The sequence below is a fragment of the Olea europaea genome, chromosome 16 (genome assembly GCF_002742605.1).
Source record: "Olea europaea var. sylvestris chromosome 16, O_europaea_v1, whole genome shotgun sequence".
Taxonomy (NCBI): domain Eukaryota; kingdom Viridiplantae; phylum Streptophyta; class Magnoliopsida; order Lamiales; family Oleaceae; genus Olea; species Olea europaea.
This window is the reverse complement of record NC_036252.1, coordinates 7529213-7555045: the sequence shown is the minus strand read 5'-3', so window position 1 is coordinate 7555045 and position 25833 is coordinate 7529213. Positions and strand designations below refer to the sequence as shown.

The 25833-nt window shown below is 33.3% G+C and overlaps 2 protein-coding genes across 2 annotated transcripts; both read right to left on the bottom strand.

The window, feature by feature from the left end:
- Window positions 1-393: 393 nt before the first annotated feature.
- LOC111411973 (uncharacterized protein At3g49720-like) lies at window positions 394-3119 on the bottom strand. Its single transcript, XM_023042684.1, has 4 exons — window positions 2798-3119; window positions 2044-2099; window positions 1192-1382; window positions 394-689 (listed from the first exon to the last, which is right to left on the bottom strand). The coding sequence occupies exons 1-3, from the start codon at window positions 3102-3104 to the stop codon at window positions 1230-1232; spliced, it is 516 nt and encodes a 171-aa protein (XP_022898452.1). The 5' UTR covers window positions 3105-3119; the 3' UTR covers window positions 394-689; window positions 1192-1229.
- Window positions 3120-3204: 85 nt separating this feature from the next.
- On the bottom strand, window positions 3205-5384 carry LOC111411974 (uncharacterized protein At3g49720-like). The gene is made up of 4 exons (XM_023042685.1): window positions 5026-5384; window positions 4264-4413; window positions 3972-4011; window positions 3205-3743 (listed from the first exon to the last, which is right to left on the bottom strand). The coding sequence occupies exons 2-4, from the start codon at window positions 4381-4383 to the stop codon at window positions 3652-3654; spliced, it is 252 nt and encodes an 83-aa protein (XP_022898453.1). The 5' UTR covers window positions 4384-4413; window positions 5026-5384; the 3' UTR covers window positions 3205-3651.
- Between the last annotated feature and the right edge of the window lie 20449 nt (window positions 5385-25833).

Here is a 25833-nt window from a genome sequence, read left to right as displayed (position 1 = left end):
TGACCACAAAAATAAAAAATATAACCGTTATCCATCACATCAAACGATCATATTTGACTTTCTATATCTTGTGCGGATTCCGTAACTACTATATTTTTCATTCTCATTCTTAGAAAAATGGATATCAAACGAACTCTAAATATGTTAATAAAAAGTGATTTGATCGATTATAAACAGTCTATTAACATTAGCCAAACATTGAAACTGATTGACATAGTGGGACAACTACTTGTCTTCCTAATGAATAGATCTTAAAGCGAGAAATTCAATTAACTAAGATTCGGGTAAAGAAAAAAATTATAATTTCATCCTTCATTGACTACAAGAAACTTACCAACACATAAACATGAAGTCAGATCAATTATATGAGAAAAATAAATAAATGAATACTAGTTCTCCAATAGTGAGGCTTGGACCACAAATAGAAATATGAGGATTCCAAGATATATATAATAATAAATTAGTTTTCTTTTACAATTATGAGGAAAAAAATACAGTTAATATGAACATTCCCTAGAGAATGGTCCATTTCACTTCCAATGCCTAATTTGGCATAATGGTATAATTCTGTGGATGCTTGCTTACAACCAACAAAGCTTTTAATCAACCAATTCTTCTGTCATAATGAAATATCAAATAAGGTGGTAACCCAATTTTATGAATATAATTTATCATTATAAAAACTAAAGATCCTTCTCAGCACCATCTTCACGAAGGATGCCCTCTCTCAGTGCGAAGGTTTGAGGTGAAAAACTTGGCAGGTCGACTCATAGGAATTCTTGGCTGCTGCCTGCTCGAATTTCTTGGCAGCAGATTCATTTTCATGGAAGCCGGTTCGAATGAAAAACCTTATCCACCAAGTTGAGCTCCTCCGTTTAGCCTATACAAGGCAAAAACCAGCATGTTTAGTAACTTTTTGTTTCCAAACGACACAACAAACTAAAGCCTCGTTCCGAGTAAATTTGTAGTTAGCATACTTTGTGATTCTAAACATGTTTAGATATTTTACTTCTTTCTTAACTTACATTACTGTCAAACTACGCTCATGTTTGTTCCCCATTATCTAAAAACTAATTTTTACCAAACTCATTTTCAAATTTCAACCACACATTCTCACAATAAAATCTTTTGCACATCAAAATTGTTTTCCTACTTTTTAACCAATCTCCAAATATTCAATAAAAACTAAAGATCCTTCTCAGCACCATCTTCACGAAGGATGCCCTCTCTCAGTGCGAAGGTTTGAGGTGAAAAACTTGGCAGGTCGACTCATAGGAATTCTTGGCTGCTGCCTGCTCGAATTTCTTGGCAGCAGATTCATTTTCATGGAAGCCGGTTCGAATGAAAAACCTTATCCACCAAGTTGAGCTCCTCCGTTTAGCCTATACAAGGCAAAAACCAGCATGTTTAGTAACTTTTTGTTTCCAAACGACACAACAAACTAAAGCCTCGTTCCGAGTAAATTTGTAGTTAGCATACTTTGTGATTCTAAACATGTTTAGATATTTTACTTCTTTCTTAACTTACATTACTGTCAAACTACGCTCATGTTTGTTCCCCATTATCTAAAAACTAATTTTTACCAAACTCATTTTCAAATTTCAACCATACATTCTCACAATAAAATCTTTTGCACATCAAAATTGTTTTCCTACTTTTTAACCAATCTCCAAATATTCACTATTACAAAACTCATTTTCAACAAAATGGGGCCCAAACATAGGCTAAGTAACTCATTTATTATTTTATAACTTACCTATTTACTTTATATGTAAAGTTAACTATTTAAGCTTAGCCAAACATACTCTAGCCACACAAAAGAAGAACTAGCTTCAGAAGCTAGGGCTAAATGAAAGCATTAGATGCTTATCAGCCCCCCCCCCAAAAAAAAAAAAAAAAGAAGTGAAATGTGAGAACAAATATGCTCAGATAAAAAAGGAAGGCTCGCCCACCATATATTTATTCTCACTATAGTTTTGGATGAAATGCAAGGCCATATTATGCATACGGGGGAAAGAACAAAAAGAAAGATTGACCACTTACTGGGCGTCCGAACTTTGATAGCTCGGCCACTTTAACTCTCTGCTGGCCTGGCTGACCTATATAAAGAGGAAGTTTAGTATAACTTCAAAGGAGCTACAGTACCAGTTAAACAATCATCAGAGAACAGAACCAGTATAAGAGATGTCTGTACCCTAACTAACAATGTAGTATCTTTTTTTTTTTTTTCTTTAAATATTCAGAGATCTCCAATGATTATTGAAAGCTTGACCGCTTGAGGACTTCACACCAAGTGTAAAAAGATGACTACCTAATACAAGGTAAATAGGCAAGGGATGTGTGTGTGTGTACTCGCTCAACAATTTAGGACAAGGAGTTACACTCCCCACTCATATAGGCAACGGTCACATTTCATCTCTAGTTTACTCAAGACTAAGCACACCCAAATGGATAACTTTATATGGGTCTGCAAGGACTAGACCACTAGCCTTGAGAACATAATTGAACTGTATACAGCTAATAAGCCAAAATGCTCAAAACCAAATGTACTTAAAGTATTAATTCCTCCAATCATTATAACCTGTTCATTTAATTCTGTCCAGATGTAAATGACATGAAATGGCGAGTAACAATAAGACTTTTCAGGAATAGACAAGCAAAACATGATAAACTGTAAAAAAGCCTTGCCAATTCCAACTAGTTGAAGGAATTGAATAGCCTTGTTAGGTAAGAATGTCTAAAATTACAGATGCAAAACTGTCAAAAGGAGACAATAAATCATAATTCCAACGATTACCTGATAATAAAACTAAACCATCAGCAGCTACCCTCGCTAATTCTGGAACAGTCGTGTTTAGGTATTTGGGTGACAAGTAATCCAAAGCATCTGACACAATGACAAGAGAGAATGACTTTGCCCTGTACGGAAGAGGAAACTTGATATCAGCTACACGCACAGTGCCTTTGTGTACAAGACTCTTGCAGTTGCCATCGACATCATCTAACTCGTATGGCTCAACACCCCAGGCTTCAGTATCTTCTTCTTTTAATAGTTGAGAGATCACTGAGCAGGTGTCGGGGCCCACATGCAAAAAAAAAAACATACTAGTGATTAGTTTGGTGAATATTAGAATAGAAACAATAAAAGTCAGTAGCCCCTAAAAGTAAGCCAGATGTCCATATTAATAGCAGCCAAATATATGTATGCACTTAATAAGATTTTTTTTTTTAACCACAAAAGCATAAATTTGTTTGAAGAAAATTTAGATAATTGGGATATCAAGTCCTTCCGAAAAAATTGCAAATTTCCAGTATGAACATTTGCCACGAAAGATTTTCACCATTCTTACAAACAATGGACAAAAAAATTGCCTGCTTCAAAGCGACCACTAATGCGACGACCAAGCCACCGTGTTGCAGTTTAATCGTTATATGCAAAAGAAATTAAACCCTTTCTAACTGCATATGTTTCCTAATCTTAATTAAGAAAAAGAAACTTCAGAATTAAATAGGTTGAATGAGGTTTACTTTAATACGTGCTGCGACTATTATCAAAAACTAATACGAAGAAGTTTCCATTCCATGATGTAACTTCATTTCAAAATGCAGCTATATAAAAAGTTATTGATGGCAAAAACCATGATATGACAATTATGATAAGCAATCCAGATTTGGTATTTTGTTTTGAAAATTAAAGTTACCATCGAGTCTATTTAAAGCTGCTATATCACCACTCCTTCCACCTGTCACGAAACATGAAAAGTATATGGTAAGTTTTCATTAAAACCACACATCAAAAGTAATGGTGCATCGTCACCAAATAGAAAGCTATGTTATGTTGCCTAGATTTCCTAGTTCCTACCACATCAAGAAAAATCTGGCAAAAAATAACATGTGGTTAAAAAAGAATGAATTCAGCTGGTGAATGTTCATTTGATATAAATATGCTAATTCACAGAACAACTACATACCTGAACCACGGTATATGTAACCAATTATCAGCAGTGCTCCCTGAAATATCACAAAAGGTGTGATATCAATTTTCTCATTGGTGAACCAAAGCCCAACAATATAATGTGTTTAATACTGACAGAAACGAAAATAATGAAGCCGAACAATTTAGCAGTGTCAGGTAACCATGTTTTTCATTTTTCATCAGAAAAGTACCAACTGTCAGCATAATCGTGGTGTGAGACTGTGTATTCCTGCACGTGTGCTCTTGAGTGTAAGAGAGTTTGCAAAAAAAAAAGTTCACTGGCTTACCACTACCACAAGCCCTATTGATAATAAAGGAGATGGGCGTGATTTGGGATGTAATGAACCCATAAAAGGGAGGCTCCCACTGTCTGCAAAGCGACGAGCAGTATTTACCCTTCTAGACATTGTTGTCCAGTTATTATGAGCCAGAAAGACCTGGGATTGATTGCAATAGAAAATAAGATATTTCTGAAGCAATAAAGGCTCTCTTTAGACATATATGAAGTACAATTAGCTCATAAAAGTAAATATCATCAATGCCGGCCCTACCAGCATACAAGCCGATTAACAAACCTTTGAGGGCTCATTGTGATCCAACATCACAGCCAGAGAGAAATCAGAGACATTTAATCCTATGAGCCCATACACCCAGTACAGACATACATTAGACAGCCTAAAATGAAGCCAAGCCCGCTCATAGCAACTAGTTAGCAATATAAGTTAATGTAACACAGATTTTGTTCCTTAGGTGAACTCTCCTTCTTGGTTCATCTAAAACACCCATCGCTGAAGTATCTATCCTAACCATCTTCAACCTGATAGTTAATTCTACCTCTTAACCGTCTTAGTCGCATAGATCTTTGATGCAGCAATGAAACCGTACATTCCTATACTAATTTCCATAAACCATTTCAAATTATATAGCTCAAAATTCGCTAAAATCATCTGAAAACCAATTCATGCTCCAGATCCATACAAAGTAAAGAAGTATCACAAAATCGTTAGTCAAAAAATCAAAGAATTAAAAAAATCTTGTATAAAAGTTACCTGAAATAGTAAGCTCGGAAATGCTGTGTATGAGAGATTGAAATTGGATCTGGATCTAAACTCAAATGAACATCAAAAGGCCCTCGTATTTAATTGGATAAATAGTCATTTAATTATTCATTTATTGATGCCACTTTTCGGAGAGTGATGATTTTCCGTCTTTGCTCCAAAAATAATTAATTATTCTGTAAATAGTAAGCCAGATTTCTGTACGTTATATATGATTTCAATTTACCTGCAAATGGCGTTCATTAATTTGATTAATTTTCAGTGGAAAAGTGAACGTCGGCAGCGACGTTGTGTTTGAACATGGAAAATGGGACAAACTTTGTCGGCATGTATTTTACCAATGTTAATCCAGATTTCAGTTGTCGGTGAAAGTACTTTATTAGTACCATACAATAGTTACAGCTTGTTTGGCAGGAATTTTAATTCAATTAAAATCAAATTTTTTATCGTTATTTTATTATTTCAATCGTCATTTTTGAATAATTTTCTCATAGATATGATTCACTTTATCTTTAACGGTCAAAAAATCAATTATCAAAATTTCTATCAAACAAACACTAACTTTCAAAGTGTTGAGTTAATTTAAAACAAAAAAAAAAGAAAAAGAAAAGAGCAGCGCTACTCTGCTAGAATTTTTTTTTACAGAGGCTCAACAAGCCTCTCACAGTGGAGGAGGTTAGCATTTTTTGAGCAATTTTTAATTATATGGGTACAACGTGAGACCCACACTCACATGTGAGTGCCCTGTGCACTACCTCTGAAAACCGACCCTATACGTCTGATTTATTCCAAAAAAAAAAAAAAAAGCTTTGAAGATTACAGTTAACAAAATAAGTAATTGAGAAGTAAGTTATCATTTATTAGCACAACCAAAAAAAAAAAGTCCTTAAAAAAGTGTTCGAAACTTTTCAAAAGAAATCTTTAGAAGTCTAATTCATTAGTATAAATTTTGAGCATTTAAAGCATGTCTAGATAAGATTAAGTGTATGTTTAGCAAAGTTTAATATAATTTAAGTTGGTTACACACTTACACTTTTTATCCAGACATTATATAAAATTATAATTTATTACTCATTTTTTATTCACACATTACTTAAATTTTAAAGTACTCTGAATAAGCACCAAACCATTCAAGCCAAACTGATTAGTATAGTGGAGTAGAGGGGGATAGATGAACTCGACCTCAATGAGATCGAATTGATTGTTTCCAGGGCCAAACCTGGCCAATCAAGTCAACCTATTTCATTTTGACTTCAAATTCTGGTCTCGTGATTGTTTGTTAATGGATTATCATGATAATTGATACATAAGTATTTGCATGGGCGGGTCAGGGCGGGTCAAGTGACCCACAATTTATTATTATTATTTTTTTTTTTTAAACAGATCTGTGGTTCTTTCCTTTACGGCTTACGTCAACGCGCTTTATTACGGGATCTAAAATGAAATCAAAATATTACAATATTAATATCATTTAGAAGTACTCACGGTCTAACTGTCCGCTTATTAGTAGTCCATGAAACGGTCAATCGTAGCAAAAGTTACAGCACGTCAAAGTAGTTCATTTCAAACTAATATTTTGAGAAATTTCGATAATACGCTAATTTTAAAAATTTCTAGACGTTCATACGCTTGTCGAATCCAGAAATCGCCTATGTTAACTAGAAGTTCGTTACAAGAACTACATCACAATCATCGAATAATTCAAACTAATATTAAAAATAGTTAAACATGTGTCAAACATAGATAAAAGAGACGTCTAACTCGTCTTTGAAATTCTTAATTATTTCATTAATGTTTATTATTTTTGCACATCAAATTTATCAATATAATTTACAACATTTTATTGGCAAATTTTCCTTGGGTTAAGACGAAAAAAATTTTAGGATCATTATAAATGTAACTTGAACTTCGTTGACTTCCTAGATTAAATTTGAATTTTATTTCAATTCATGTACTTCCTGCATTCAACTTGATTTACTCATTGCCACTTCAACATTTGTCAACGAGGTGATAAACAAAATTATACAAATAGTAAAATTCATTTTACAATATTAATAATGAGATAATTATATGACGTTTTCAAAGTATCAAGATGAATAGACAACAATTATATTAGTGTTTTGACTTATTTTTATTAATATTATGTTGTTTAAAAAAATATATTTTAATTTTTGATCCCACGGAAAAAAAAAAAAAAAGTCTCGGTCCATTCCTGAATATTGGATCACCATTTAAACATATTAATGGCTTATTTTACTTTCGAGAGGTAGAAAATAAGTGTTGGACGTGTGAATAAATGACATAAAATTCTATCTAAGGTAGGAATATATTTCTATACTTTATGCAATCATTACATGATATTCTTGAATTGTTGTGCACTTTGGTATGTTCTAATTCTCGATAGGAATATTTGATAGTCTTATATGGAAGTACGTCCAACTTTACTCCAAGGAATCTTAGATAAATGAGGATCGCCGAATGTCACAAAGATCGTAAATTTAAATTGAGAACAAGAATTGGAGAGTTAATAGATTAATGGGTGGAGTCAAAATCCTAGTATTTTAATCATCCTCTAATGTCACCATTAGATAATTGTAGCCTATTTTCATAAAGTAGTGATTTAGAATAAATAATAAATTTATCAATATTTGAAACCTATATGCACAATAGAATATTTTTTATGTAAATTCAAAAAAATTTCTTAATTATTAACCACCCATCTTTCAGAAAAATCACTATTCTAAAACTCATTTACCTAAAAGAACTCCTTTTAATTTGGACTAAATTCGCAATCCTCGTGGCAACCTAAATTGATTAATCTTTTTACTTGTTTATGATATCGCGAATTGCAGTTCTATCCCAACAACTTGAAACGAAATAGAAAGAACGCACACCTGAGCATCAAAATAATGTTGCATTAGAGGCAGAAATTGACAGCCTATGCCCTCTAAATTACTCATTTGACAGGGGAACTTCCGCAATGTGTTGGCCAAAACATATATATTTCAGAAAGCATTGGATTTCTTCTTGATATCTTCCCCAACTTCAAGGATGAGGCAATCTTTTTACTTGTTCCTTCTGCTGCTGGAACATGATCTTCAAAATCAATTGCTGAAAACTTCTCTTCTACGTAAGTTGATGCAAATAATTGACTCTATGCTTTAGCATTGGGTTCTGAGAAAGGCACTATGGTCCAAATCGATGTTCAATGGGAGCAGATGATTCAGTTTCGTCTCTTAGTCTTAGCTAATCTTTCTTTCTGTCTAGCATGAAGTTAGCACCTGCTGAAAGATGAACATGTATCATATTTTGGAGTCAAAAACCTCAAAATAAAAGTTTATACATTGTTGTATCACAATTCTACATATTTATGTGTGTCGGGGTGCTTCTTGCGTGCGTCGTGTATGAAAAACTCATTTTCAAAATGGAACATTTGACGTTCCCCATTTGGTGCGTATGGGTTCTAGTTAGATGGTTGATAATGACAGTTTTAGCAATCGCCGAGTAGAAACCAAAACCACAAAATCGTGTTATAGAAGACAAATAGACTCTTATCTTGGTTAAAACGAGCAGGTGCAGCTTAACGATCAATCACATAAGCAGAGCCATCAAATATCTTTGGCCTAACTTGATGTTCAAATAATCCTCGAGGATATCAAGTAACTTGGCCCAGATGTCTGGGTTGGCTGTTTCCTACAAAATGAATCTAGACATCTAGATCCAGCTCGTCATTGGGCGATACTGGCCTAACGGCTGCCCGACTGTCAGGAGTTGTTTAGATGAATTTTTTTAATTTTGCTAAAAAAATTATAGATATATCAAAGATTGTAAAAATTTATCTACCAATGTTAAAAATAAGTTTTGACGATTAAAACAAGTTACTAATTCAACGAAAACGAAATTAATAATACGTAAATATATTTACTGATTGAAAGTGCTGGCTAAAGATAATATTTTTTCTGAGCATTTGATAAATTTATGAGATTTTAAGGTTAAAGCAGATAAAAAAAAATGAAACAATTTATGTATGTGAAGTAAACAGATAAAAAAGTGATTTGGTTTTGAAATTTGAAGTATGAAGTGTTTGGAACTCTTTGTAACTTAAAATGGTATAATAGTCTTTTAAACAATACTATTTTTTTGTAATCACGTAACAACATAAGCGTAATTTTGTCTTTTACACATTAAACGGCCATTGTGGTGAATGGCAAAAAAAATTTGGTCAAAGTCAAAAATGGTATGTACGACTTGGCCTCTTTAAAAAGTACCCGTAAAAGTATCAAGGACTCTATGACCTTCTTTATATAAGATCTTAATCATAGAATGTGTTAGAATCACTCAACCAATTTGATAGGAGCAAACCAGCTGAATCGTGAAGCGAGGAAGCACATTTCCTGATTTTTAGGAGTGGGAATATAAGTTGTTATCCACCTGTTGGAACCTTGTTGGTAGAACTAGAATATTCCTTTTTGTATGTATTTGCTTATATTGTATTTTGTGTGTATATATACAGTGAACGAAAAGGAATGAAAAGAGCAGAAAATTAATACTCAAACTATCTTTATTTTTTGCTTGGTATCAGAGCCTCTATGGCTAACACCGATACAGAGAGCCAATCTGCTCCAGCTGAGTCGAGCACCATACCATCCACTGAAAGTGTAGTGAATAAGGTTTCACCATTTGGGATGAATCTCACCCAAGCACCATCAGTGAAACTGGACAAGAATAATTTCTTGTTGTGGAAAAACATGATTATGCCTATAATCAAAGGACATAATCTGGAAGGCTACCTGTTGGGGACAAAGCCATGTCCACCAAAGTTCCTAGTTGCACAAACCACCACTGCTAGAGAAGTAGCAGTAGAGATGGCTCAGAACCCTGAGTATAACAGGTGGATTTCAGCTGACCGACTATTAATGGGTTGGTTGTACTCATCCATGACTCCAGAAATAGCTATGAGAGTTATGGGATGTACCAGTTCGAGCAGTTATGGACTGCAATAGAAGAAAGCTATGGCATACTGAACAAATCAAGAGTCGTCTTCTTCACTAGAGAATTGCAGAGGACAAGGAAAGGCTCCTTGACCATGGATCAATATCTTGCTACTATAAAACAGCTAGCTGATAACTTGCAAATAGCTGGAAAGACCATTGATCATAGTGATCTTGTTACTCAAGTTCTGTCAGGACTTGATGAAGAATATACTCCCATTGTGGTGCAAATTAACATTAGGGATAACATATCCTGGCATGAACTATCATCAGTGCTAATGACCTTTGAAAGCAAACTTGAGTATTTAAGTCAAGTTAGGAACAACTTTGCATCAATAAACATTGGACAGTCAAGTGTACAGCTCACCCAAAGAGCTAGTTCAGTTGGTGGCAGAACCTTTAGAGGAACTAATAGTGGCAGATCCTTGAATCTTAGAGGTAGAGCTAGAGGAAGGGGCAGAGCTGGCAGACTAAATGAAAACAGGGGACTTTGTCAAATTTGTGGACTCAACAATCACTCAGCTAGCTGGTGCTTTAATAGATATGATGACAAATACATGGGCAGCAGGCCCAGCAATCAAAATTATCAGAACAATACCTCAGCTCCCACTGCTTATGTTGCCTCACCAAGAACTCTTGAAAATCCAGCCTGGTATGCAGACTCTGGTGCAAGCAACCATGTGACAGCTAACAAAGGTAATCTGAATATTGTCAAGAAGTATGAAGGTAATGAAAAACTGCTAGTTGGTGATGGAAATTCTTTACACATTGAACACGTTGGAAAAGGAAATATTGCCACAATGTATGATAAATCTCTTGCACTTAATAAACTGTTGCATGTTCCCACAATTAAGAAGAACCTAATCAGTGTCTCTCAGCTTACAAGTGATAACGATGTATTTATGGAATTTTTCCCTGATTGTTGTGTTGTTAAGGATCTACAAACGAAGAGGATATTGCTGCAAGGAATGCTTAAGGATGGGTTATATCAGCCGAGGTCACCAAATTCCAATTCCAAGTTTACAACCAAAGAGTCAGATCATCAAAATAATTCCAACTGTTTCTCAGTAAACTTCAGTTGTGATGAGTCACCCAAAAGTGTCAAGTCAATAGAGTCAGAACTTGATGTTTGGCATAGGAGACTAGGCCATCCTTCAAATCATGTGTTGAGTCAAGTCCTAAAGTCCTGTAATAAATGTGTTAAAGCTAATGAAAATCCACATTTCTGTGAATCCTGTTAGTCAGGTAAATCTCATGCATCACGCTTTAATGTATCCTCCTCACATGCATCAAACCCTTTGGATCTTGTACACACCGATGTCTGGGGACCAACACCAAAGAATTCTACCTCGGGATTTAGGTACTATATAATCTTTGTAGATGACCATAGCATATTTACTTGGATCTATCCTATGAAACATAAATCTGAGGCACTAAATATCTTCATTCAATTCAAAACAATAGTAGAAAACCAGTTGGAAAGAAAGATCAAAATACTTCAGTCAAACTGGGGAGGAGAGTTTAGAAGTTTTAACAAAATTGCCTTAGAATCAGGAATTGAACTTAGATACTCTTGTCCATACACTTTTGTACAAAATGGTAGAGTTGAAAGGAAACATAAACACATTACTGAAACTGGGCTAACACTTTTGGCTCAAGCTCAAATGCCCTTATACTATTGGTGGGAATCATTTAGCACTTCAACCTATTTAATAAATAGACTACCTACTGCTGTATTGCAAAACAAATCACCCTTCCAAGCCTTGTATAGAACTAACTTCGATTACGAAAGGTTAAAAAATTTTGGTTGTGCTTGTTATCCTTGCCTTAGACCTTACCAAAAGCACAAGTTCAATTTTCACTTTCAAAATTGTGTTTTCCTTGGCTATAGTGACTCACACAAAGGTTATAAATGCCTAAGTTCAAGTGGTAGAATCTACATATACAGGCATGTGGTGTTCAACGAATTAGAATTTCCTTTTAAAACTGGTTTCCTAAAGAGATGGTTCAACCACAAAGTTCTGAAACAGTCATAAGTCTTCTCCCATTTCATGTTGAGTCCAATCAAAAGACAATTTCTCAAACTGTAGCTGATATAATTCATTCTGATGCATCATCTGTTGCAGATTTTCCTAACAAAGAATCAAATCCTGAAGTTGACGGTGAAATGAGTGAAGGAAATAATGAGACTGAGATAAATCAAGGAGCATTAGATGATCATGAGATAGTTAGTAGCCAACAACATGGATGTAGTGCTGAGGATATTGGAAAGGATATAGACATCCAGAACTAAAATGCAACACAAGGTACTCGACATCGTATGGTTACTAGAAGCAAGGATGGAATTTTCAAACCAAAAGTCTACACAAACCAGGCACCGAGAAGATTAGTGGAAGTTGAACCACAAACTGTTGTTAATGCCTTGATGAGTAATAGCTGGAAGAAGGCAATGCCAGAAGAATATGATGCTCTGATGAAAAATAAAACATGGACTTTGGTACCTCCTATGGCTGGAATGAAAATAATTGGCAACAAATGGGTATTTAGATTGAAGTGTGACTCAGAAGGTAGAGTGCAAAGGCACAAAGCTAGGCTTGTTGCAAAAGGGTTCCTCCAAACACCTGGAATAGACTTTGGTGAAACTTTCAGCCCTGTTATTAAGGCATCAACCCTGAAGATTATTTTGACACTTGCTGTGTCTAGAGATTGGCAGATTAGACAGGTAGATGTGAATAATGCATTCCTGAATGGGAAGCTGAATGAGGTAGTGTACATGAATAAGCCACAAGGGTTCATAGATGAGAAAAATCCTAAGTTTGTGTGCAAATTGGAAAAGGCCTTGTATGGACTGAAGCAAGCTCCAAGAGCATGGCATGAGGAGCTAAAGAGCACTTTGTTGAAATGGAAGTCTAAACAGTCTAAGGCAGATAATTCGCTGTTCTTCTTATCAGATGGGAAAGATGTGTTGTTTGCACTGGTTTATGTGGATGACATAATAATAACGGGGAACAACAATCAACATTTGCAGGAATTCATTGACAACTTGAACACCCGTTTTGCTCTAAAGGACATGGGAAACCTCAGGCAATTTCTAGGTATGGAAGTGCATAGAGATACAACTGGTTTGTACTTGACTCAAACAAAGTATGTTATTGATTTGCTTAAGAAGTTTGGCTATGAGAACTTAAAACCAAGTCCAACACCTATGGTAGTGGGAAAATTGATCTCTAAGACTGAAGGACTAGTCATGAAGGATCCAGCTTTGTACAGAAGTGCAATTGGGGGTCTTCAATACTTGGCTCATACAAGACCTGACATTACTTACACAGTGAATAGAATGAGCCAGTTTCTTCAATCACCTATAGATGCTCATTGGAAGGCACTTAAGAGAGTGTTTAGGTACTTAAAAGGTACACCGAATCATGGTCTTGCCATCTGGAAAGGTGATAGCTCTAACATTACAGCATTTGCAGATTCTAACTGGGCATCCTGTCCAGATGATAGAAGGTCCATTGCAGGCTATTGTGTATATCTTGGAGAGAACTTGGTGTCGTGGTGCTCTAAGAAGCAACATGTTGTTGCAAGGTCAAGCACAGAAGCTGAATACAGAGCATTGGCCCATAGTGCATCAGAAATTACATGGATTCAGTCCCTAATGAAAGAACTAAAAATACCACAAAGGACAGTTCCAAGAGTTTGGTGTGACAATCTAAGTGCAAGTGCTCTGGCTTCAAATCCAGTCTATCAAGCACGCACCAAGCATATAGAACTCGATGTTCATTTTGTAAGAGATAAAATTCTAAGAGGAGAATTGGAAATACATTATGTTCCATCATCATATCAGACAGCAGATTTGTTGACAAAACCTCTCACTCACTCAAGGTTCTTATTCCTTAGAGACAAGCTTGGAGTTGTAGAGACACACTCCACCTTGAAAGGGGGTGTTAGAATCACTCAACCAATTGACAGGAGCAATCCAGCTGAATCGTGATGCGAGGAAGCACATTTCCTGATTTTTAGGAGTGAGAATATAAGTTGTTATCCACCTGTTGGAACCTTGTTGGTAGAACTAGAATATTCCTTTTTGTATGTATTTGCTTATATTATATTTTGTGTGTATATATACAGTGAACGAAAAGGAATGAAAAGAGCAGAAAATTAATACTCAAAATATCTTGATTTTTTACTAAATGCAGCAAAGCCAGTTTTGCTGAAGCCTATTCTTCATTTCACGAAGGAATTCCACTTATCCAGAATCAACCTCGGTGCCAAGCATGAGATAATAATGGTTGCAACCAATCATTAATTTTGCATTTCTGCCACAACATTTAACATTGATTTCACTTGTTCCCCTTTCCCCACATTCTGTAATATCTTATAGTTCTTTGTAAGATTGTGCAATCGTATTCGGCATGAATAGATGACAACTCAACGGGAACCATTCTTTTAGTCTTAGAGGGTAAATTTTTCATGATATGCTTTTTGAGCCTAAAAACCATGTGCAAAGAAACAAGTTTCTTTTAGACCATCTCCAACGCTACACCAAATTTTGCACCATTTTGCACCAAATTTTGCACTAAATCTTGCATCAATCAAAATTTTTCTCCAATCATTACACCAAAATTTACACCAAATTAACAGTGCTATATTATTTTATTCATTCTTTTGATTTTTGATACTGTATTTATTTATTTATTTATTTTATAACTATATAAATTACTAAATCATAACTTCGTTAAATTAACAAATATATTGATTACTAAATTATTCACGTGTCTTATATATTATGTTAAATTGACAAAAATAATTGATTATATTATTAATTTATAATAAACAATTACGTTAAATTTACAAAAGTAATAAACTTTAATAATATAAACTTTACATTAAATTAAACTTTAAACGTAAACTTTATGAATTAAACTTTACGTTAAATTAACAATTACGTTAATTATTATTGATTATATTATTAAAAATAATAAACTTTAATAATATAATTAATAGTGTAATTAATTAAGTAATTATTATTATCATTTTCATCATCATCATTATAGAACAAAAATGACTCAAATACCCTTAACCATTATCTTTGAAAAATGAAAAATAAGGGCAAAATGGATATTGCACCAAAATTTGGTACAATGGTGCAATGGTTGGAGGAATTTTGCACTAAAAATAGTGCAAAATGGTGCAATGGTTGGAGATTCCCTTAGTTCCTCATCTTTTTACTTCTCAAATGAAGAGAGGGCGGGAAATGAAGCTGGGTTATGTTGTTCCGAGGAGTCCCAGTCAAAAATACACGTGTTGTAATGAACATAAATTTAGCAACCCATAAAGTACACTCCTTAGCATTTTCCAAACGATTATCCTCGTCAACCACAAGAACTTCCCAAGGACATCTGTGAGGATAAGACGAGTCAACAATAACCATTTCTTAAGTGGATAGAAGAATATTGAACTTGTAAGCAGATGTTTTCTTACTTGATGAAGAATAATCACTGGCATGCCATTTGTATTGGTGAAACATGGTTCTAGACCTTGCACTCCTGCTTCCGTTTAGCCAGAACTTTCGGTTCAGATTCATGGACCTTTGATTTTTTCAAGATATATGTGTGTTTTGCAGGGGGAGAGTGTGTGCATCGTGCATGTGTCGTGTGTGAACTAAATCAAACTATCCTTAATCACAATCAGGAATTTGAAATATATCCATTAAACGTGGAAATCCATAATCGGAGAAATCTCTTTTACTTGGACCTTTCATATTTCGTGCCAAAAATAAATTAAATAAGTGAGTTCATTAGCATTTCTCGGCAAAAAGACATCTAAGATGTTGTATAGTCTTTCCATGATTAACCACATGACTAAGTTACTAAAAGGGTCTTGAAATTAAGAATTTATGATAATGGAGCAAAACAAATCCAATAAACATACATTTCAAGAACAAAAATCTAAGGGAAGAAAAAAAAATCTAATGCCGGATGAATTTTTATGTATATTTTCTTGAAATTGTCATCCACTAAGCACAAAATAAATCACTTGAAAAATATAAATAAAATACTCTCTCAAAATGAACCTAGCAAATCTTACGTTCAACCTTTGTAACATTTATTCCTTGAACTAATCCTAGTACAAATTTTAGAATAGCGTGCATCTAAAACACTCGTTATGAAGATCAATATAGTCGTTCTTCAACTTTTTTGTGCTAGAACTTTGGCTCGGATTGGGAGAAATCGTTCCTCTTCCATAAGTTTCCCTTCAAAAGATCCTTCAAGAACTTAAACCCTTCAACCTTGCTAGAACCTGTAGCCCTCTTGGATTCAAATCAAACTGATGATAATGATGATATTGCACTCGATTGCTTCACATTTCTTGATCCGCTTAGATAAGGCAATACAATGTAATATCTTTTAGTTAGATGGCCAGTAGAAGCAAATTCACGTGAATCATAAAAAGGGCTATCATGCTCCCATAATTATAGGTATTTCTCATTTTTCTTCTTCTTGTTTCGTCCAATTCTTTGATTTTATTAGTCATCATGTCAAATCAAACGACTGGGCAACAGGGGAGAGATAGAGCATGTAGATAGTTTATGAGGGAACCACTCTTCTGCTTCAATTGAGAAGCTCCTATACCTGGTAATTTGAACTTGGATGGGATTGTCTCATTTGTTAGATATTTATACAATAAATATAATATGTGCAAGAAATAACTAATTTAGATGAAGTGCCCAATTGGTGGAAAATGTGAAAATAATTTTTTAACAATAATATAAAAGTTTTTTATTGAGGGCTTGGACTTCCTTAATTAAAATAATTATTTTTTATTTTATTTTGATCATTTTCAAAATTATCTAATTGGTCAAACTAGCCAGTATAATATGACCTTTTTTAACAACCCATTACTCACTTGCTAGTAAATTTTGCAAATATTTCTGGATCATGGTAAAGGCACTTAAATGCGTCCTGCCTATAAAAACACCCATCTAGTCTTGGAAAAAACACATAAAAACAAAATTACATCTTTTCATATTCTGAAATTTTTATACTCGAGTTTTACATATATTTTTGGAGTACACTTGGAGTTCTGAAAAATCATTCGCAATTGCTGCAGAAGTGATTTATGATCTTTGTATCCTGAAAGTAATTGTCCACAGAGGTCACAGTAGTTATCGACGGGTAATTTTTTCACTTTAGGACATCATGCTGTCACGAGACTCGATCAATCCATAAATTTTATTTCTACACTTTAGTATTCTACAAGTTTCTACAACTAATTATTTTTCCAACATCATTATCTTTAATCGTCATCTCATTTCAGAAAAGCATTGGATTTCTTCCCAAACTTTGAGGACGAGTCAATCTTGTCATTTGTTTCTTCAACTGTTGCACCATGATCTTCAAATTCAATTGCTGGAAACTTCTCTTCAACTGGATTTGATATAATCAATTTACTCTATGATTGAGAACTAAGTAGTGTGAGTTGAGAAAGGGACTGGTCTAGATCGATGTTCAAGTGGAGCAGATGATCCAATTGCATCTCTTAGCTAATCTTTCTTTATGGCTAGCAAAGAATTTAGCACCGTTAAAAGATGAACAAGTATCATATTATGGAGTCAACAACCTTAAAACACATATACTGGTGTATAGAGAGTTCTATATATTTGTGTGCATTGTGTGTGAACTAAATCCTTTAAAATGGCAAAGTAACATGTGCTTGATTCGGGCTTGGATATCGACGTGTGGGTTGTAGTAAGAATATAGATAAAGGTTGTATCAGCAATCGTTGGATTGATGCCAAGACCACAAGATCGTGTTGATAAAAGGAAGGACAAAATCGATTCTTATCTTGATTAAAACGAGCAATTGCTAATCGATGATCAATCAAATAAACTGAGTCATCAACTCTCCTAATTCGATGTTCAAATAAACCTCAGAGAATTGAAAAAAAAAATTTGAGTAAGCAAAAATTTATATTAAAAGTTTAAGACGTAAAGGTCAATTGAATCATAAAAATTTGAAAAACCAAATGAAGCCAAAAACATTTAACTCCAATCTAAAAAAAAAAATGGAAATTACAAATTCTAATAGCTTAAAAATCCTCAATTCATAAATAAGATGACATGTTCAATATTTCACAAATTAGAAATTTTTTAATTAATTAATGTATTTAAAAATTAATCTAATAAATAATAATTTCAAACCCTAATTATTCTCCACTTTCATTTTCCTTACCCTCGATTCTCTCTCTCACGTCTCTCTCTCTCTCAACTGTTCAACGTCCGACGATAGAGAGATGCTCCGTTGCAGCATCGCCGACCAATGGAGGAGCTGCTCCGTTGCAACGTCGATGAACTGGTGGCGATCTGAGGAGATCTCACAATCGGAGGAACTGCCCATCGCGATCTGTAATGGTTAGGGTGGTGTGTGTGCGGCGGTAATGGCAAGAGGCTGCGGTGGTTTTATGTGAGACGATGGTGATGGTGTGTGAAGGTGTGATGGTGGATTTTGTGGGTGCGCAGGTGCAGTGGTGTTGGAGTGGTGGCCGATGATGGGGTCATGGCATTGGTGATGGTGAGATGTTGGTGGTTGCAGGTCGTGGCGGCGACAGTAGCGAGGTAGTAGTGTTGTTGGCGTTCAAAGAATTGATGATGATGTTGGTCGTGGTCATGGTGGTAGGGCGATGATTTTAGGCGGTTGCGGTTTGTTCATTTTTGTTAGATCTGGCAGAGGAGTGGTTTGGATGGCAGTAGAAGAGGTGGTGCTGGCTGCGATGGCAGCCATGTTGGCTATGCTGAAAATTGTGACCGTGACTCTCAATTATGACTTGAAATTGGATATGTGATATGAAAATTGTGATTGTGACTCTCAATTGTAACTCACAATTTGGAAGTCACAGTTGGTCGTAACAGTGGTTGTAGTGGTCATGACGGTTTGGTTGATTTGTGACTCACAATTAAATATGTGACCTGAAAATTGTGACTGTGAATTGTAATTATTGGTGGTGGTCATAATTATTTGGTTGACTGTGATCATTAAATTAGTTAATGTGTGATCAATAAAAAAGATAAACTGTGATCGAAAAATAAGATGTGACCTAATAAATTGTTAATCCGTGACCGATAATTTAATAATTTGTGACTTTATAATAAGTTGTGACTTGTAATATTTGTGATTTATGACCAATAAATAAATTGTGACTTATAAATTTTTCTATTTGTGACCGATGAACAAACTATGACCTATAAAAAAAGAAAAGCTTCAATACTGTCAAAGCACAAACCCTCAACATCCACAATAATCACGCATTAGAAATCGAAATGAATGCAAAAACAGCCAAAAGTCAGGTCAAATTGCACAACCCACTTAAGATATGTATATACTACAGAACTCCAAACTAAAATTAACACATAGTGACCTTTCTTATGGAGAGAGAGACTTTTTCTTTGAAAGTAATCTTTGTAATACATTATTCGTAAGAAAATTCTTGTAGCAAATGGTGTTTGTCAAAAAAATAAAATGAAAACACTCTAAAAATGACAACTAAAATGATACTAATTCGGGAGCAAGACTTCAAAGAAAATTTTGAAAATGATAAGTAAGAAAATTTTCTACATGAATACCAATTAGAGCGACTAAAAACTAATAAAATATTCAGGTGGTGGCAATTACCAAGGGTGGCTATTAATTCAAAATCTTGACTTTGTTTTGAATACCAAATGTTTCCTAGACTTTTTCTTTCCTAACAATAAATATTTGTAGAAACTTTTTCTTTTAGGAAAATGACAATTAAAAAAAAGTCTTGTAAGAAAAAGAAATGTAGCAAAAAGACTTTTTTAATTCTCTCTTAACTTTTTTCTTGACCTTTTAAAGAAGGCATAAGATTGTAGCCAAAAAGATTTTCATCATATTTAAAAAGCCTTCAACAAATTTCCACAATTGGGACACAAATTTGGCAACTTAATTCAGAGGATTACTTTATCTTTTGGCTATGGAATCCAGAATAAAGAGGCTAAGAGTGTTAAAAATATGTTTTTGAAATGGAAATAAAATATTATTTGTGAATAAATTAATTACTTGGTGTTTCCTCTTTTAGGCCTTGCCCGAAAAATAACTAAAGTAAACGAAAATTATAAACAAGAAAAGATATGAAAAGAACTTACTTTAATTATGAAGTCTTTGAATTACAAGGATGTCTTCGAATTTACAAAGATGGTAGAGATTTATTTTTTTTAAGTGCAAGTATGATAATGTGCTTTGTGTTTTTTTCGGCATGTTTTCTTTCGTGAGAGGTGTGGGTATTTATAAACATTGGCACATCATGTCTATTCTATTGGTGTTGTAAGTGTTTTACCAATAATTGAAGAATATTGTGCAAACTTTACAGGTGTGCAATCTAAAATTAAAGAATAATATACAATTCTCCATGTGAGTAATTAAAAAATGAATTATTTGAGAAGATGTTTTGGACAACTTTTGTCTTCATGCTTGACTTTTCTTGAAATATGGGAATCAACTTTGCAGATGTTTGAAATATGTTCAAAAGTTTTATCTTCACGTCTCTTCTTTTTTATTTCCTTATCTTGCTAATTAATTCTCCATCTTTCTATCTCGTCTTTATCCGTCCATCATTTCTGCTATGGCTTCTACTAGTTCTGGATCTATCTCATTATCGTTGCCATTAGATATGTGTGCTTCCTTTTCTGTATCTGATAAGGTTTCTGTAAATTCTCCATTAGTCTCTTGAAACGCCATCAGATATAAATTCTTTTGTTCAATATTTGGTACTAGAATTTTTTTTGCTTTAGGTCTCATGGCAATGTGCTCTTAGCAAAAATAATTACGTTGTTCCATTGTACTACTAATCTGAAATCATTATTTTAAACTTTCATCATGGCTGCAGTTTCTGATATTCTTCTTTCATATCAATCTGTCTAATTTTTATTTTAGTATTTGTCCTTGAAGAGGGTTTAAATCTTTTGGCTCCTTCATAAATTAAAATATGACAATAAGCTGGAATCACAATGCCATTATTTATAAGAGGGGGTATGGAAATGAATTAAACCATTAAGGGATGATCTTTTAACTGATCAATAACCTATTTAAGTTTTGATGAAAAAATAGGAAAGATCTGTTTAATATGTATATAGTATCTATCATACCAAACTGTAAAGCAAGGTAAAAGATGTCTTCTTCTTCAAAGATTGTATAATTAAAGGAAATTGTTGGATAATTGTGTTTAAGGAAGGTTGAATTTTGGACTCATCGTATTTGGGACCATGTCTAAGGAAGTATCTGTTTTCATTATGATAGTAACTTAAAATTTGAGCAAAATCTATAATTTTCTGTATAACGAAATTCTTTATAGAACTTCGAAACAATATTGGCGCAATCACCAATTTTCTGTTCTAGTTCGTATAAAGTCTTTTCCTGTCCTGCAACTGTAGAATCTGTTAGTTCAATAAGTCTTTCTATTTTATCAGAATGATTTCTACTTGTAGATGCGATGTCTTTAGAAATGAGTTTTACAAGTGTATTTCTAGAAGAACTAAGTCTGTCTAAACTATTATGCAATTTAAGAATCTTATTTTGATATTTATTAATAGTTTGTTGGGATGAAAAATTTTGATTTTCGAGAAGTTGTGTCTTTCTTCTAAAGAATGCTTTCTAAGATTTAAATTTCTAACTTTGGTCATAGTTTCACAATTATCACAAAGTTGTATTGATGAAGATGATGATGAAGCTGAGAGGGAGTTTGCATGGTCTGTCTAATTCTTTCGGATATATGAAAATTAAATCCTATTATTTCTTTACAAAAATTTAAAGCTTCTTCAAGCGTATAAAATCCTTTGAAAAGGGGGTCGGGAAATATTTCTACTTGTTGTAGTACTTCTGAGAAATAATTATATATTCCAGGCTTTCTATCTTTAATTACTGCAAAGAAACTAAAATTTTTGTTTTCTACTTGATTGTGAATTTGTCTAAAATGGTTAGTTAGGGCATTAATACTGTCTAATTTTTTGTTTAGAGTCACGTGTCATCCAAAGATTATCCAGTAGACAACGCTCCCTTTCTGGTAATCTTTCTAAATTATTTCCTCTAAATCGAAGATTAGATCCTTGAGGGGTCACTTTCAGAGTAACATTTCCAAAGTTCATCATCCGTTGATCCATCTACACCATGAAGATAATGAGTTAGAAAATTAATAACCTGCCTACTTAAATTATCTGCTAAAATATTATTTTTTCTATCAATATGTTCTATATTAATTTTAGAGATGCTTAATATCTCATATAATTTCAACCATCTTTTATATCTTAACTTATCAAAATTTGTCCTTTTAATAAATTTTACTATAGCTTTATAATCTGTCCTAATTGTAAATTCAGTATTTAAAAATAATTTAAAACTTTCTATAATATGTATGATGGCCATTATTTCATAATCTAAATTAGTTAAATATTTTCCTTTTATCTCATATTTTTCACTAGCATATCTACAAAATTTTTCTTCTTTTTTATCACTATATTTATTTGGTTTAGAATATAAAATTCCTCCCCATCCTAATTCACATCCATCTGTTTCTATTCTATTATATTCACTATCTAATGATAATTCTAATGGTGGTAAATTTTTAACTTCTGCTTTTATCTTTTTAACTAATTCTATATCTGATTGATTAAAATATTTTTGTCCTTTACTAAACAATTTACTATACAATGGTCTTAAATCTTTAATAAAATGTCTAGCATAATTTGGTGTTCCTAAAAAGGCTTGTAATTTTTTTGTTTCTTCAATTTTGTCTGGAAATTATAAAATTGTCTGTACTATATGTGGCTGTAACTGAATCTTTCCCTCTACTAAAATTATTCCTAAAAATTTAAATTTTTTTATTTCCATCTTCTTTTTACTTATAATTAAATCATTTTCTATAAATTTATTCAAAGTTATCTCTAGATGTTTCATATGTTCTTTATAGGTTTTACTATGTACTAGAATATCATCTATACATACACAAACAAATGGAAGAGAATTAAATATATTATCCATCTTTCTTTGGAAAATAGAGGGTGCATTTTTTAATCGAAAAGGCATGACTAATCATTTAAAATGTCCTAATGAAGTAGTAAAAGTTGTCTAAGGAATAGATTCTTCTGCCATTTTTATTTGCCAAATCCAGATTTTCTATAAAATTTACAAAATATCTTACTATTTTGTATTTTATTTATTAGCATATCTTTATCTGATATCTTCTATCCATCTTTTACAATATTGTCGTTTGATCTTTTATAGTTTATAACCATTCTTGTTTTTCCTCTTTTTATTTCACTATGATTTTTAACTATAAAGGCTGCTGATCTGTGTTGACTACTAGACGGTCTCATTACTTTTAAATCTAATAATTCTTTAATTTATATATTAAAATCTTCTATATCTTGATTCGTATGTTTTATTTCTACAGTTCTAATTTTTATATTTTCATTTATTATTTCTAATTTAGCTTCTATTTTATTTTTATCCCAATGTTTTATAGGGTCTTCTCCTATTATTTGAATCTTTTCAGCTAATTCTAAAATTTTATCTATACTATCTATCTTAGAAGATGTCTTATTAAAAATTATTAATTCTTTATTTCTTGGTATAAAATCTGTTTTTAAAGTTTCTAAAGATAAGTTATCTAAAAGTTCTAAAATTTCTTCAATTTCTGGGTCTAGTTCTGGTTGTGGTTGTGGTTGTAAGGGTTCACCACGCTTAACTCGCAACTCTGATGATTCTATAGTATTAATAATAAAAGTGTCTTTTCCAAAAATTATGACATCAGGAGTAATTGTTAAACTTCCATTTCTACTTAACAAAAATTTTATACCTATAACAAACTCATCTTTTATCAATGCGCTTACTAGTGTAGTCATTAAACTATACTATATTTCTTGGAATTTAATCTTACAATCATAAAAAAGTTTCTTTTCGAATCCCATTTTACTATCGTCCATGTGACTTCCTCTTATTTCATATTCTAATTTCTGTCTACAATTTTTTGACACTAAATATTTTCTAATTATATTAAATGTACTACATGTGTCTATTAATGCTATCAAATATAATTTTATCATTTTGTTTATTTGTACTTCGATGGGTATTTTGATTTTTTTGTCGTCTTTACTCTAAATATTTGACAAATTATTTCTTCTTAATTTTCTATTTTCAAATAATTAGTTTCTGTGTAATTATCTATAGGCTGTTTTCCCTTTATTTCTAGATTTCTGATACTGTATTGTATTTCTCCTAATGTTTCGTGTATTTTATCTATTATATTATTTGTATCTATGATTTTATTTTATATTCTTTCTATACTTTCACTATAGTCTTTATTTTATTATTATTTATTTCTTCTTTAATACCTAAACAATTATTGCATTGAATTTCTAGACAATTCTTACACTGATTTCTATTTTTGTGTCCTGGGTATATTTTGCATATTTTACATTTATCCATCATTGATCCTTGTTCTCTAATCCATTCATGGATATATTCTTGTTCTACATTCATCATCTTTATATCTTAAACTAAAAAATCTAATTCTTCTAAACTATCATAATTGTCTTCAGAATTGCTTGTTATTTCTAAATTATCTAACTCTTCATCTGTGTAGATACTATATACTAAGTTACAAGATTCATTATCAGATAATTCTATTATGTTACATTGTATTTCTTCAATTACCATAGACTTAGCAGCATTTTCTTTATTTTTATATTCATTTGGACATTTGTTAGCAAAATGTCTAGGGTCTCCACAAATATAACATTTACAGTCTTTTTTAATTTTTGATTTTCTAACTTATCTATTATAATTGAGTCTTTTATTTTTATAGGATGTCCTACTTGGTCTAATATTATTGTTACGCTCCGATCTGATACGCCTCGGAAGGCGGACCACCATATATTTCGATTTGATAAAAACCCGTCCAAAGTGTTTCCGAAGTGATATCAGCAATGCCTGCAACCTAGTAGCGCGCTACTAAGTACAAGCGACCCCTACTACTGACCTGACCGAAGCACCTCGCCCCCGAGGCCGAGGCCAAGTGGATCCCGGTTAGAAGATTTGTCGCCAATTTCAGAAAGAGATTTGTTCCAAGATCCTTCGTGCACCTAAGGTTTAAATTGATTTGACGTCTCCATGAGGTAGTTGATGTGACTTATCAACTTTATGTCAATTTAACTCAGAAGAAACAAACTGTCCGCCCACTCTACGGACGTGGCTGATTGACGCCCATGAGCGGACGCCTCATACCGTCAGATGTATACACGTGTTCCACATCCAACGGCTCATACCACCTATAAATACCCAAGGTTTGGCAAGAGGCAAAGGTAATGAAACTCTTACTACATAGCACTCCATAGCAAGCTTATATATTTTCTCCTCCTCCTTATCATTAATTTGCACAGCCCCTGGGTACTGTTCCGACCACTTAAACCTGACTTGACCGTCGGAGTTTATACGATCGCCACCACCCTCACTGGTCCCGGCCCTGTGCGTCTGACCATTCGCTGATTATGAGCAGGGAGGAATACGTGGAGTAGCTCTCGGTTGGCCACATGGAAGGACCAATTTTCGAGGTCAATAAATTGACGCCGTCCATCGGAGAAGTTACCAGAAACTAGCGACTAACCCTAAAAATGGGACGTTCTTGAAAAAGAACAAAGTCGAATTACAATCCAAGTTCTCACCACCCTTGAAAAAAGAGATAGGATGAGCTATAGCCATGAAGACGACAACCCCATGAGAGAGGCCTCTGAAGAAAAGGTACT

Coding starts and splice junctions, on each gene's coding strand:
- LOC111411974 (XM_023042685.1), bottom strand. CDS start 4,383: ATGTCTAGAAGGGTAAATACTGCTCGTCGCTTTGCAGACAGTGGGAGC. Junction 4,012..4,263: donor CAATAGGGCTTGTGGTAGTG/GTAAGCCAGTGA, acceptor GTGATATTTCAG/GGAGCACTGCTGATAATTGG. Junction 3,744..3,971: donor TTACATATACCGTGGTTCAG/GTATGTAGTTGT, acceptor GTTTCGTGACAG/GTGGAAGGAGTGGTGATATA.
- LOC111411973 (XM_023042684.1), bottom strand. CDS start 3,104: ATGTTTTTTTTTTTGCATGTGGGCCCCGACACCTGCTCAGTGATCTCT. Junction 2,100..2,797: donor TGGTTTAGTTTTATTATCAG/GTAATCGTTGGA, acceptor CTCTTTATATAG/GTCAGCCAGGCCAGCAGAGA. Junction 1,383..2,043: donor TATCAAAGTTCGGACGCCCA/GTAAGTGGTCAA, acceptor TGCCTTGTATAG/GCTAAACGGAGGAGCTCAAC.